Genomic DNA, 13779 nt, shown 5'->3' with positions numbered 1-13779 from the left:
AGTAGAACTATTCAGAGGTTATTGGACCCGTCCAGTTTAACAACTAGTAGAACTATTGAGAGGTTATTGGACCCGTCCAGTTTAACAACAAGTAGAACCATTGAGAGGTTATTGGACCCGTCCAGTTTAACTAGTAGAACTATTGAGAGGTTATTGGACCCGTCCAGTTTAACAACTAGTAGAACTATTGAGAGGTTATTGGACCCGTCCAGTTTAACTAGTAGAACTATTGAGAGGTTATTGGACCCGTCCAGTTTAACAACTAGTAGAACCATTCAGAGGTTATTGGACCCGTCCAGTTTAACAACTAGTAGAACTATTGAGAGGTTATTGGACCCGTCCAGTTTAACAAGTAGAACTATTGAGAGGTTATTGGACCCGTCCAGTTTAACAACTAGTAGAACCATTGAGAGGTTATTGGACCCGTCCAGTTTAACAACTAGTAGAACCATTGAGAGGTTATTGGACCCGTCCAGTTTAACAACTAGTAGAACCATTCAGAGGTTATTGGACCCGTCCAGTTTAACAACAAGTAGAACTATTGAGAGGTTATTGGACCCGTCCAGTTTAACTAGTAGAACCATTCAGAGGTTATTGGACCCGTCCAGTTTAACAACAAGTAGAACTATTGAGAGGTTATTGGACCCGTCCAGTTTAACTAGTAGAACTATTGAGAGGTTATTGGACCCGTCCGGGTTGTTGATCAGACAGACCTGCCTAAAATCCTGAAGGAAACACTGAGTCTACGTTGACTTGATTTTCAAAACGGGAGAAACCCTGATGTCCGGGAGTAATTCCACGTTAAACGCAGACTTTGATTAGAATTGTATTTGCGATACGTCAAAAACAAACATAACCCGGGACGAAATACATTTCCCTCGAAACGTAATTTGTACTAGAAGAAATCCAGATAGATAATTACATATTTTATGAACATCGAGTGACATTATTTTGCTCCTGTACAATGTCGGATTGCGCAGCACATTCAGTTATTAGAAGAGAATAAACTTGAATGTCCACCCAATAAAACACGGAAGTACATGAAGTATATAGAGAATACTGGGATCACTGGTCGGACCAGCAGAGAAAACTTACTTCCAAACAGGATGAGGAAAGCATGAAGACAAAGAAACAGACTCTCATTAAAAGGGTTATTGTTATTATTCTAAAATACATAAACAAAGAGACGCTCGCTCAGCAGCAGATCATTACTTCCTGCTGCGATGTAAATAATGTCTGACAGCAAGGTGAAGAACATGGGGAAAAGCCACAACAAAAACAATTATAAAAAATGTGAAGTGACAACAAATTTGGGATAAAATGACAAAAAAAAATGAAAAAAGTGACAAGAAATTGGAAAAAATGTGTCATTTTTTTGGAAAAAAAGTGACAAAAAAATAGGAAAAAAATGTCTTTTTTTGGGGGGAAAAGTAGACATATTTTATAGGAAAAAAATGACAAAAAATAGGAAAAATAAGAATTTTTTTGGAAAAAAAAGTAACAAAAAATTGGAAAAAACGTGACTTTTTTGGAAAAAAAAGTGACAAAAAATTGGAAAAAAAATTCTTTTTTGGAAAAAAAAGTGACAAAAAATTGGAAAAAATCTTTTTTTGGGAAAAAAAGTGACAATTATTTTTTTTAAAAATGACAAAAAATAGGAAAAATAAGACATTTTTTGGAGAAAAAAAAAAGTGACAAAAAAATTGGAAAAAAATGTCTTTATTTTGGAAAAAAGTGACAAAAAATAGGAAAAAAATAACAAAAAATTGGAAAAAAAAATGTCTTTTTTTGGAAAAAAGTGACAAAACAATTGGAATAAAATCCCAAAAAGAAATTGGGAAAAAACTGACAAAAACATTGGAATAAAAATCGACACAAACGTAGACAATAGTGTAGAAAAAGAACAACAAAAGGTTGAAATTTCGACCCAGAAAAAAAACAAAGCTGCATCGACGGGAAGACAACACGAGCGGCATTAATCAGGCCGGGGAAACGTCACCAGTTTATCTGGGATATAAGAGATTCTGTGTGAGAAGTAACTCCTGAAGCACGTTTTGGCCACTTCCCCAAAAACTACAAGGTTGTCAAATCTTCCTTCTGTTTAATAGCTTCTGTGTTTTTCGGTTTGCTTGTGTTTCTCTAGGGCTGGGTATCGTTCTTAAATGTTCAATACCGATATCGTGACTTCGATAACGGTTCATAAACGACTTTTTTTTCGATACTAATTTAATAAAAACAACATTACGGAGAGACACGGCGTGGTTATTCCCGCCTGTCTCTACTACGTGTAACGTTAGACAATCACAGACATTATTAGGTCTTGGTAGAAGCATGCTGCGTGCTGATTGGCTCCCTGCTGCTGATAGATGTACTCCGGTAGGTCTTGTACTGAATGACGAGGCATTCTTCCAAACTTTAGAGGAAATTCGGTCGGTGCCTAAAAAGTATTGAATTTGGTTCCCAGCCCTATTTTCTCTCCCATTTCTTTTAATTAATTATTTCTGCTCCTGTGTGTGTGTGTGTGTGTGTGTCTGTGTGTGTCTCTGTGTGTGTGTGTGTGTCTATATGTGTGTCTGTGTGTGTGTGTGTCTGTCTCTGTGTGTGTGTGTCTGTCTATGTGTGTCTCTGTGTGTGTGTGTGTGTGTGTGTGTGTCTGTGTGTGCGTGTCTCTGTGTGTGTGTCTGTCTATATGTGTGTCTCTGTGTGTGTGTGTGTGTGTGTGTGTGTGTCTGTGTGTGTCTCTGTCTATGTGTGTGTGTGTGTGTGTGTGCGCATGTGTGTCTATGTGTGTGTGTGTGTGCGTGTCTCTGTGTGTGTGTGTGTGTGTGTGTCTGTGTGTCTGTCTGTGTGTGTCTGTCTTTCTGTTTGTCTGTCTGTGTGTGTGTGTGTGTGTGTGTGTGTGTGTGTGTTTGTGTCTCTGTGTGTGTGTGTGTGTGTGTGTGTGTGTGTCTCTGTGTGTGTTGAATCGTTTCGGTGCATGAAATGAGTTAGTACCAAAGTCTTTAGGTTATATATGATTAAAATAGTAAAGAAATGTCTGAAATGAAATTCTGTAATATAATAAAGTAGGAGTTTAAACTGCGACAGCCTTCGGACACCAAATCAGTAACAAAAAACCCAGACTTTTAAACATTTTTTTGACATCATGACAGTTAAAAACATGACAGAAAGAGAGCTGAGAGAGGAGACAGACAGACAGATAATGATGGTTGCATACCTCGTGCCTCTTCTGCCTCTACGGTGGCTGTGTAAGCGTGAGTAGCAGTGCCATGCCCAAAACCAATGGAGAGAGAGTGGGAACGTTATATATCAATGCATTCAGTCAGTCATCTGTCAGTCCTGTTAACAGTCATCATACAACCCCGCCCCTCCATCCACCGTGGGGGTCAGGGATTACACAACAGCTATATACAATCATAATAACAATAGTTTTAACAATAATAATGAGAAAAATGTTTGTTATATGGATACAGTATGGGAAAGGGTTTACACCACGCTGCCCTGAATGGATAAAGTAACCACAGTGAGAGTGATGGGCTTGTTCCCACTTTGTGTGTAATCACGCCACCAACGTACACACGTTCCACCAAAACAAGTCCCTTCCTGAGACTATTTAGCAGAGGCACCGTGGCTCCGTCTGGAGCTTAGCCCCGCCCACGACGATTGTGATTGGTTTAAAGAAATGCCAATTAACCAGAGCAGGTTTTCCTCCCATCCAGGAATGCTGTGTGGACTAGAGACCTTCCCTCGCAGCGCTGTGGAGGAAGGTCTGGACACGCAAGACTCTGCTGACGTTGAATCACAAAATGGAGAAATAACTGTAGTCTGTGGCGCCCAGAGTGCTGTAGCTCCTCGTTATTTACAGCGAGCGGACAGTAAAATAAGCGAGGGAGTTGGATTACCTCTAAGATAACTTCAGAACGTATGCGTCTGTTGTGCGTACGGAGCAGCCACAGTGTAAGCACAGCCCTGATGAAAATAGCACCAAACTCCATTCAAAAAAACATTGTTTTTGCTTGTCGTCTTATGAACAGATCTGATAAAGAATGAACTCTGACTTTTTTTATAAATCGGCATCATGATGTTGTTATTCCGGCTTACTTTATATCCGTGTATTGTTTGTTATTAATCTGATAAACAATTAAATGTGTATTTTTAGATGGTTTTTTCCCAGCGGTATGAAAGATATGTAACGGAAGCAAAACAGCCCAACAACTCAAACTGAAAAATTAGGGTTTTGCCTGCAGAGTCTCCCCTTAAAGTGTTAATTTAAACCAGAAACATGCTGAGTTTTTTTGTGATTGTTTTGGGCTAAAATCCTCAATTATGCGTCACGTTTTCTTAAAACATGTGATGGAATATGCGGGATATTTATGCGATGTTATGCAATGACATTGCGGGAACTTTTTAAAAATGTGGTTTCATCGTGGCTTCATCGCGGGGTTTACAGCTTTTAGATGACGTTCACGTCGCGTAATTACGTCACTTCAGAACGTCACTTCATAACATCACTTCATCACGTCACTTCATAACGCCGCTTCATAACATCACTTCAGAACGTGACTTCAGAACGTGACTTCAGAACGTGACTTCAGAACGTCGCATCATCACGTCGCATCATCACGTCGCTTCATCACATTACTTCATGACGTCGCTTCAGAACGTCGCTTCATGACGTCGCTTCAGAACGTCGCTTCATAACGTCACTTCATCACATTACTTCATAACGTCGCTTCAGAACGTCACTTCATCACGTTACTTCAGAACGTCGCTTCATCACATTACTTCAGAACGTCGCTTCATCACATTACTTCAGAACGTCGCTTCATGACGTCGCTTCAGAACGTCGCTTCATGACGTCACTTCATGGCGTCGCTTCAGAGCGTCGCTTCATGGCGTCGCTTCATGGCGTCGCTTCATCGACATTAGCTTCAGAACGTCACTTCATCACATTACTTCATAACGTCGCTTCATCACATTATTTCAGAATGTCGCTTCAGAACGTCACTTCATGACGTCACTTCATGACGTCACTTCATGACGTCGCTTCATGACGTCGCTTCATGACGTCGCTTCATGAGCGTCAGCTTCATGGCGTCGCTTCATGACGTCGGCTTCAGAACGTCGCTTCATCACATTACTTCATGGCGTCGCTTCATGACGTCGCTTCATGGCGATCGCTTCAGAGCGTCGCTTCAGACGTCGCTTCAGACGTCGCTTCATGACGTCGCTTCATGACGCCGCTTCATGACGTCGCTTCATCACATTACTTCATAGCGTCGGCTTCATCACATTACTTCATAGCTGCTTCATCGCGTTACTTCATAACGTCGCTTCTCTTCAAGAAGCGTCGCTTCCAGAGGCGTCGCTTCATGTGTCGCTTCATGGCTTTGTCGCTTCATGGCTGATAAGCTTCATCACGTCGCTTCATAATGTAACCATCACATTACTTCATGGCGTCGCTTCATAGCGATCACTAAAGCGTCACTTCATGGCGTCGCTTCGAAACGTCGCTTCTGACGTCGCTTCATCCACATTACTTTATATCCGTGTATTGTTTGTTATTAATCTGATAAACAATTAAATGTGTATTTTTAGATGGTTTTTTCCCAGCGGTATGAAAGATATGTAACGGAAGCAAAACAGCCCAACAACTCAAACTGAAAAATTAGGGTTTTGCCTGCAAGTCTCGCTCGAGCTGTTAATCTACTTCATGTAGATACGATTCTATCATGTACGCCGCTTCAGTAGAGCGTCAGCTTCATCACGTCAGCTTCGATAGACGTCGCTTCATCACATTACTATCATGAACGTCACTTCATGACGTCGCTTCATAACATCACTTCAGAGCGTCAGCTTCAGAGCGTCACTTCATCGACGTCGCTTCATGACGTCGCTTCATGACGTCGCTTCATGACGTCGCTTCATGACGTCGCTTCATGACGTCGCTTCATAACGTCGCTTCATGACGTCGCTTCATGACGTCGCTTCATCACATTACTTCATAACGTCGCATCATGACGTCGCTTCAGAACGTTGCTTCATCACGTTACTTCATAACGTCGCTTCATCACCTTACTTCAGAACGTCACTTCATGACGTCGCTTCAGAACGTCGCTTCAGAACGTCGCTTCAGAACGTCGCTTCATGACGTCGCTTCAGAACGTCGCTTCAGAACGTCGCTTCAGAACGTCGCTTCAGAACGTCGCTTCAGAACGTCGCTTCAGAACGTCGCTTCATGACGTCGCTTCATGACGTCGCTTCATCACATTACTTCATGACGTCGCTTCATGACGTCGCTTCATAACGTCGCTTCATGACGTCGCTTCATGACGTCGCTTCATGACGTCGCTTCATGACGTCGCTTCATGACGTCGCTTCAGGACGTCAGCTTCATGGCGTCAGCTTCATCACGTCGCTTCATGACGTCGCTTCATCACGTTACTTCATGGCGTCGCTTCATGGCGATCGCTTCATCACGTCGCTTCATAACGTCGGCTTCATCACGTACTTCATGACGTCGCTTCATGACGTCACTTCATGGCGTCAGCTTCATGAGCGATCGGCTTCATCACGTCGCTTCATGGCGTCGCTTCATCACATTACTTCATGACGTCGCTTCATGGCGTCACTTCATAGCGTCGCTTCATCACGTCACTTCATAACGTCGCTTCATCACGTTACTTCATGAACTTCGTCACGTCACTTCATGACGTCAGCTTCATCACATTACTTCATAGCGTCGGCTTCATCACATTACTTCATAACGTCGCTTCATCACATTACTTCATAACGTCGCTTCATCACATTACTTCATGACGTCGCTTCATGACGTCGCTTCAGAACGTCGCTTCATGACGTCGCTTCATCACGTCACTTCATCACGTCGCTTCATGACGCCGCTTCATCACATTACTTCATAGCGTCGCTTCATCACATCACTTCATAGCGTCGCTTCATCACGTACTTCATGACGTCGCTTCATCACATTACTTCATGACGTCGCTTCATCACGTTGCTTCATGACGTCGCTTCATCACATTACTTCATAGCGTCACTTCATAGCGTCGCTTCAGAACGTCGCTTCATAGCGATCGACTTCATCACGCGTCGCTTCATGCGCGTCAGCTTCATCAGCGTCGCTTCATGACGTCAGCTTCATGGCGTCGCTTCATGGCGTCGCTTCATCGCGTCGCTTCATCACGTCGCTTCATAATGTCGCTTCATCACATTACTTCATGACGTCGCTTCATGACGTCACTTCAGAACGTCACTTCATGACGTCGCTTCAGAACGTCGCTTCAGAGCGTCGCTTCATCACATTACTTCATGACGTCGGCTTCATGAGCGTCGCTTCATCACGTCGCTTCATAATGTCGCTTCATCACGTACTTCATGGCGTCGCTTCATGGCGTCGCTTCAGAGCGTCACTTCATGGCGTCGCTTCATAACGTCGCTTCAGAGCGTCGGCTTCATCACATTACTTCAGAGCGTCGCTTCATCACATTACTTCATGGCGATCAGCTTCATGGCGTCGCTTCATGACGTCACTTCATGGCGTCGCTTCATGGCGTCAGCTTCATGGCGTCGGCTTCATGGCGTTAAAGCTTCATGGCGATCAGCTTCATGGCGTCGCTTCATGGCGTCGCTTCATGGCGTCGACTTCATGGCGTCGCTTCATGGCGTCGGCTTCATCACGTTACTTCATGGCGTCAGCTTCAGAGCGTCGCTTCATCACGTCAGCTTCATAATGTCGCTTCATCACATTACTTCAGAGCGTCAGCTTCATCGCGTCGCTTCAGAGCGTCAGCTTCATCACATTACTTCAGAGCGTCGCTTCATGGCGTCGCTTCAGAACGTCGCTTCATCACATTACTTCATGGCGTCGGCTTCATCACATTACTTCATGGCGTCGCTTCATCACGTACTTCATAACGTCGCTTCATCACATTACTTCAGAACGTCGCTTCATCACATTACTTCAGGCGTCGCTTCATCACATTACTTCATGAGCGTCGCTTCATCACATTACTTCATGAGCGTCAGCTTCATCACGTCGCTTCATGACGTCGCTTCATCACATTACTTCATAACGTCGCTTCATCACATTACTTCATGACGTCGCTTCATCACATTACTTCAGGACGTCGCTTCATCACATTACTTCATGACGTCGCTTCATGACGTCGCTTCATCACATCACTTCATGACGTCGCTTCATCACATTACTTCATAGCGTCAGCTTCATCACATTACTTCATAACGTCGCTTCATCACATTACTTCATAGCGTCGGCTTCATCACATTACTTCATAGCGTCGCTTCATCACATTACTTCATGACGTCGCTTCATCACATTACTTCATGACGTCGCTTCATCACATTACTTCATAACGTCACTTCATAACGTCGCTTCAGAACGTCACTTCATAACGTCACTTCATCACGTCGCTTCATGACGTCGCTTCATGACGTCGCTTCAGAACGTCACTTCATGACGTCGCTTCAGAATGTCACTTCATGACGTCGCTTCAGAACGTCACTTCAGAACGTCGCTTCAGAACGTCGCTTCATAACGTCACTACATAACGCCGCTTCATCACATTACTTCAGAACGTCGCTTCATCACATTACTTCATAACGTCGCTTCATGACGTCGCTTCATGACGTCGCTTCATGACGTCGCTTCATGACGTCGCTTCATGGCGTCGCTTCATGACGTCACTTCATCACGTCACTTCATCACGTCGCTTCATAACGTCGCTTCATAACGTCGCTTCATCACGTCGCTTCATCACGTCACTTCATAACGTCACTTCATAACGTTCCCATGGCAGCAGGGGAAACGGCTGCTCTTGTGTGAAGTAAACACAACATTTTTCAACTTTCTGCTAAGATATATGGGACGAAAATGCGGGAAAATGCGAAAAATCATGCAAGCCTGCATATTTTGCGCGGAAATCTGCAATTTATGCGGCGAAAGTGCGACGTATCTGAAAAAATGCCCCCCGAAATAAATATGCAGACTTTGGCTGATTATGCATTGAATTATGCGATTGCATAATTGCGTTTTTCTGGAGGGACTGGTTAATGATACTGATATCAGTGTAAACAGACAAACTAAACACAGATACATTTTCATTTTCATGAACTGCCACTCATGTTGCAGTTCTTTGTCTCTAAAGGGCAGCGTGGTGATCTTTGAACACAACGCTCCTTCAGAGGAGAGTGCCACTTGACATTTCTGTTTCCCTGTGTGTGTGTGTGTGTGTGTGTGTGTGTGTGTCTGAGTGTTAGTCTGTCAGTGTGAGTGCAGGCACAGAGTTAGTGTTAGCTCGACTCCTGTTAGTGTTTGGGTGCGATGCTCGGCTGTGTTCGCACTTACCGCTTTCCAGAGATGGCCGACCTCCGGACAAAACTCCCACGGGCAGCGTTCCGGTCGGAGTCAGCCCCTTCAGCTGTAACACACTCTCATTCTCCTCTCTGCCAACACACATTACACACGTTGTGTCAACAATTTGACATATTTAAACTGCTTCTTTTAGCTGATCATTACTAAAACCCAAAGATATTCCATCTATCTGAAAACCAAATCAGAAAACCAGCCAAACCACAACTGAGAAGTTACCTCATTTCCTCGTCAACACAGGCACGCACGCACTTTTGACGTGTGACGTAAACTTTTGTTTTTAAACTTTTTGGTTTTAGGGGCTCTACCTGAGATCTGTCACAACTCTGTCCATGTTTAAGAGATCACAGTGAAAACATGTTTAATAGGGCAAAACAATGTATCACTTTTTATCGTCGCTGCGATATCAACTGGCACGAAAAACATAGTGAAAGGCTGCGAAACAGGAAAGGCTGCGACGTCTAGTGAAAGGCTGCGAAACAGGAAAGGCTGCGACGTCTAGTGAAAGGCTGCGACAGTGAAAGGCTGCGACGTCTAGTGAAAGGCTGCGAAACAGGAAAGGCTGCGACGTCTAGTTAAAGGCTGCGACGTCTAGTTAAAGGCTGCGACGTCTAGTGAAAGGCCGCGACGTCTAGTGAAAGGCAGCGACGTCTAGTGAAAGGCAGCGACGTCTAGTTAAAGGCCGCGACGTCTAGTTAAAGGCCGCGACGTCTAGTTAAAGGCAGCGACGTCTAGTTAAAGGCCGCGACGTCTAGTTAAAGGCAGCGACGTCTAGTTAAAGGCCGCGACGTCTAGTTAAAGGCAGCGACGTCTAGTTAAAGGCCGCGACGTCTAGTTAAAGGCAGCGACGTCTAGTTAAAGGCTGCGACACGTCGCAAAAGACACTCAGATATTTTTATTATATAGTTGAAAGAAAATATCAGCAGAAAAATGCACTTTAAAATGTAACCGTCTCTTTTTTTTAGCGCTGCCTTTTATATTCAATTCAACGTTCAGTTTGTTCCATAAAAGAAAGATGGAAATGATTTCCTTTCATTGGTTTTAAACTCAACAGTTTGTTGTATTTTAGCAGAATACTGAAAGCAGCAGAACTGAAAACACCTTAATATGCTATTTTCCGCGTATCGTGCAGCCCTAATGTTTAATATCTCAGGCTCATCATGACGAGTTACTTAACATACAGAGAGAGAGTGTGTGTGTGTGTGTGAGTGTGTGTGTGTGTGTGTGAGTGTGTGTGTGAGTGTGTGTGTGTGAGTGTGTGTGTGAGTGTGTGTGTGTGTGTTGTATCTGCGAGCTGCATGTGGGTTCTTTTCAGGTGTGTGGGTGGCTTGTTGTATTAATTATACTCCTTTTGTTACATGTTAAGTGTTGCTGTATTCACGACGTGAATGTAAAGTACACTGAGCTTGCGTAACATTCGAGCAGAACTGCCAGGGACAAAATGTCCTCATCTGCTCAGAGAAAGGCACATTTACATTTTTATGCATCAACTGAAATGCAAATTTAAACTGCGGCTAATGTAGGTGGAAAGTAACTAAGTACATGTAGTGCACTAGGTACAAGGTTGAGGTACTGATACTGCACCTTTGAAGAGGAAGATCCTTTTAGTTTAACATGAAACAGCCACGAAATCTCTATCACCAAACTCCATGTAAATAATCAGGACTTTTAGCGTGTATAGAACCAGCATATCTCCACCAGACTCCATGTAAATAATCAGGACTTTTAGCGTGTATAGAGCCAGCATATCTCCACCAGACTCCATGTAAATAATCAGGACTTTTAGCATGTATAGAGCCAGCATATCTCCACCAGACTCCATGTAAATAATCAGGACTTTTAGCGTGTATAGAACCAGCATATCTCCACCAGACTCCATGTAAATAATCAGGACTTTTAGCGAGTATAGAGCCAGCATATTTCCACCAGACTCCATGTAAATAATCAGGACTTTTAGCGTGTATAGAGCCAGCATATCTCCACATGTAAATGGGTGAATTAAGGGTTTATTTCAACCAAACCAGAGTGGTGATTGTTGGAACAGTGGAAAGATGAACCAAGACGGCTTTTGCTAGTTTTATTTAGTTTCTGTCCACTTTGAATGAAGCGTGTTTTACGATGATAAAAGTCCTGATTATTTACATGGAGTCTGGTGTAGTTTGGTGATGGTGATTTTGGGGCTGTTTGATGTTAAACTAAAAGGATCTTCCTCTTTAACTAAAAGGTCTATCTCTGTAGGGATCCTTTCATAATGTTGTCAGACACTCAGAATAATAATCTGAGTCTCTCAGCAGCAACAACACAACTCTTAGTGGACGCTGACTGAAGGAACGTTACATTGCAGCTTTGTTTCTCACTTAATACTTGTCCAATTTCAAAGATTGTTGCTCCCATCAGTCACTAAGAGACAACTTACTCTTTAACAAAAAGGTCTGCGTTCAAGCAGCGATGGTCAACACACGGTGGAGCGTAAAGTCAACAGAAAACAGGCCACTGCGACCGCAACATGACATTCACAAATAACACCTCATGGTGGAAGAGAAGCTTCAGATTACGAGCCCGTTATGCTTTTCTGGGGCTTAAAATAACTTCTGAACAAGAGCAATCATCATTAAAAAAAAAAAGGACAAATGATTGTGACACACTTCCAGAGGATTAAAGGAGGACAGGTGTAAATCAGGAGAAAGTCATTAGCCTCGTACTGAAGTGGAGCAAAAACTGAGAGAAGGATCTAGAGAGTAACTCTCAAACACTACAGCGTTTTCTCTCCAGTAATCCTGAGGGTCCTATTTTAACGATGAGGTCACGGCGTGAAGCGCCTGGTGCAGGTGTGTTTAGGGCGTGTCCAAATCCACTTCTGCTAGTTTGACGGCGGTAAAAAGGGTCCGTGCGCCGGGCGCATGGTTCTAAAGGGTTGTACTTAGTGTCTTCATTAATCAGAGGTGTGTTTTGGGCGTAACATGCAATCAACCAATCAGAGATCATCTCCCATTCCCTTTAAAAGCCAGGCGCGTTTGGACCTTGGAGCATTGCTGTTATGATGGAGGATTTGCACCGTAATATTTGTATTTGTAATCTTCTGCATGTGTGTGTGCTGCTGTGCGTCCCTGTGTGTGTAACAAGCATAGTGTGCACGTGCTGTGCACGAGCCTAGGAGCATTTTACTAATGCTCTGTTAAAATAACAATGAAATGCTGCGTTATTGATTTTAGACCAGGTTTTTGTTGGTCAATGGTGCCATCACTTCCCGCTGCCTCAAGATAGCAATACTCCCAGAATGCACCTGAACACACATCCCTGTAAGACCAGCACGCCCAGAATGCACCTGAACACACATCCCTGTAAGACCAGCACGCCCAGAATGCACCTGAACACACCTCCCTGTAAGACCAGCACGCCCAGAATGCACCTGAACACACCTCCCTGTAAGACCACCCATGGGCCACAGATGGGAGCAGGTACATTTGCTGTTTAAACGACGTGGGCGCTGGACAGGGAAACTGACAACTGGGTCGGTCTTAAACTAGCAGAGACACTTGGGTCGGGCCCCCAACGTAAGACGACGTTGGGGGCTTAAAACACCACTGAGCAGTGAATACGGGTATATTTAGACCGACTATATGAGAGAAATAAAGTGTTTTTAACATTAATGCATGTAAACATGTTCAAAAAGAAGCACACAATACAAGTATGAACCTGAACATGAGCAGAATAAGGGACCTTTAATACCTCGATATTGCCCATGCCTAATATTAAGTCGAAAATCAGCAGAATACCTCAAATTATCAACGCAATCCGTCATCAACACAGCCACAATAGAGCTCAACAGTGAAGTTCGACCAAAAAACAACGTCAGCGAGATAAAATAAAAACCCACCTGAGCACAGAGAAGACACGAGCCATCTTCCCGATCGCTCGGATCTTATTTCTGATCACTTCCTTTCTGACGGCTGGAGTTCCACCTGAAGCACAAAACAGAAGAAAGAAATCGTAAGAAAAACACGACAATCACAGCTCTATATACACGCCGGTAACGACTGTAGCTTTGTCAAAGACACTTTGTGAGGGGGACCGCGCATTTTTTAAGTCAAAAATCACACTTAGACAAGTCATAACTAATTTAAAGATTTTTATTGGGGGGGCTATTCCCTTTATTCGATAGTGACAATGGACAGACAGGAAAGGGGGAGAGAAGGGCCGCAGGTCGGACCCGAACCCGGGCTGCTGTAAAGGACCCAGCCCACACGGGGCGCCCGCTCCCACTGGGTGAGCCAGAGGCCGCCCCGTCATAACTCATTTAAATCTTCACAAACAGACACACAACATATTTATAGATTCAGTGTGACTTGCACTTGCTGAGTATATCATAA

General features: G+C 43.7%; 1 protein-coding gene across 1 annotated transcript in view; it reads right to left on the bottom strand.

The window, feature by feature from the left end:
• The window catches only part of ppp3ccb (protein phosphatase 3, catalytic subunit, gamma isozyme, b), a 47322-nt gene that overhangs the window by 1664 nt on the left and 31879 nt on the right, over nt 1-13779 (bottom strand). Inside the window, exons 11-13 of the mRNA XM_078271742.1 lie at nt 13287-13371; nt 9386-9483; nt 3218-3244 (exon numbers count right to left, since the gene is read on the bottom strand). Coding sequence (XP_078127868.1) covers nt 3218-3244; nt 9386-9483; nt 13287-13371 — 210 coding nt within the window. The remainder of the gene's footprint in view (nt 1-3217; nt 3245-9385; nt 9484-13286; nt 13372-13779) is intronic.

The sequence above is a fragment of the Sander vitreus genome, chromosome 16, assembly GCF_031162955.1.
Source record: "Sander vitreus isolate 19-12246 chromosome 16, sanVit1, whole genome shotgun sequence".
In the NCBI taxonomy this organism is placed as follows: Eukaryota; Metazoa; Chordata; class Actinopteri; order Perciformes; family Percidae; genus Sander; species Sander vitreus.
This window is presented reverse-complemented; position numbering and strand designations above follow the sequence as displayed.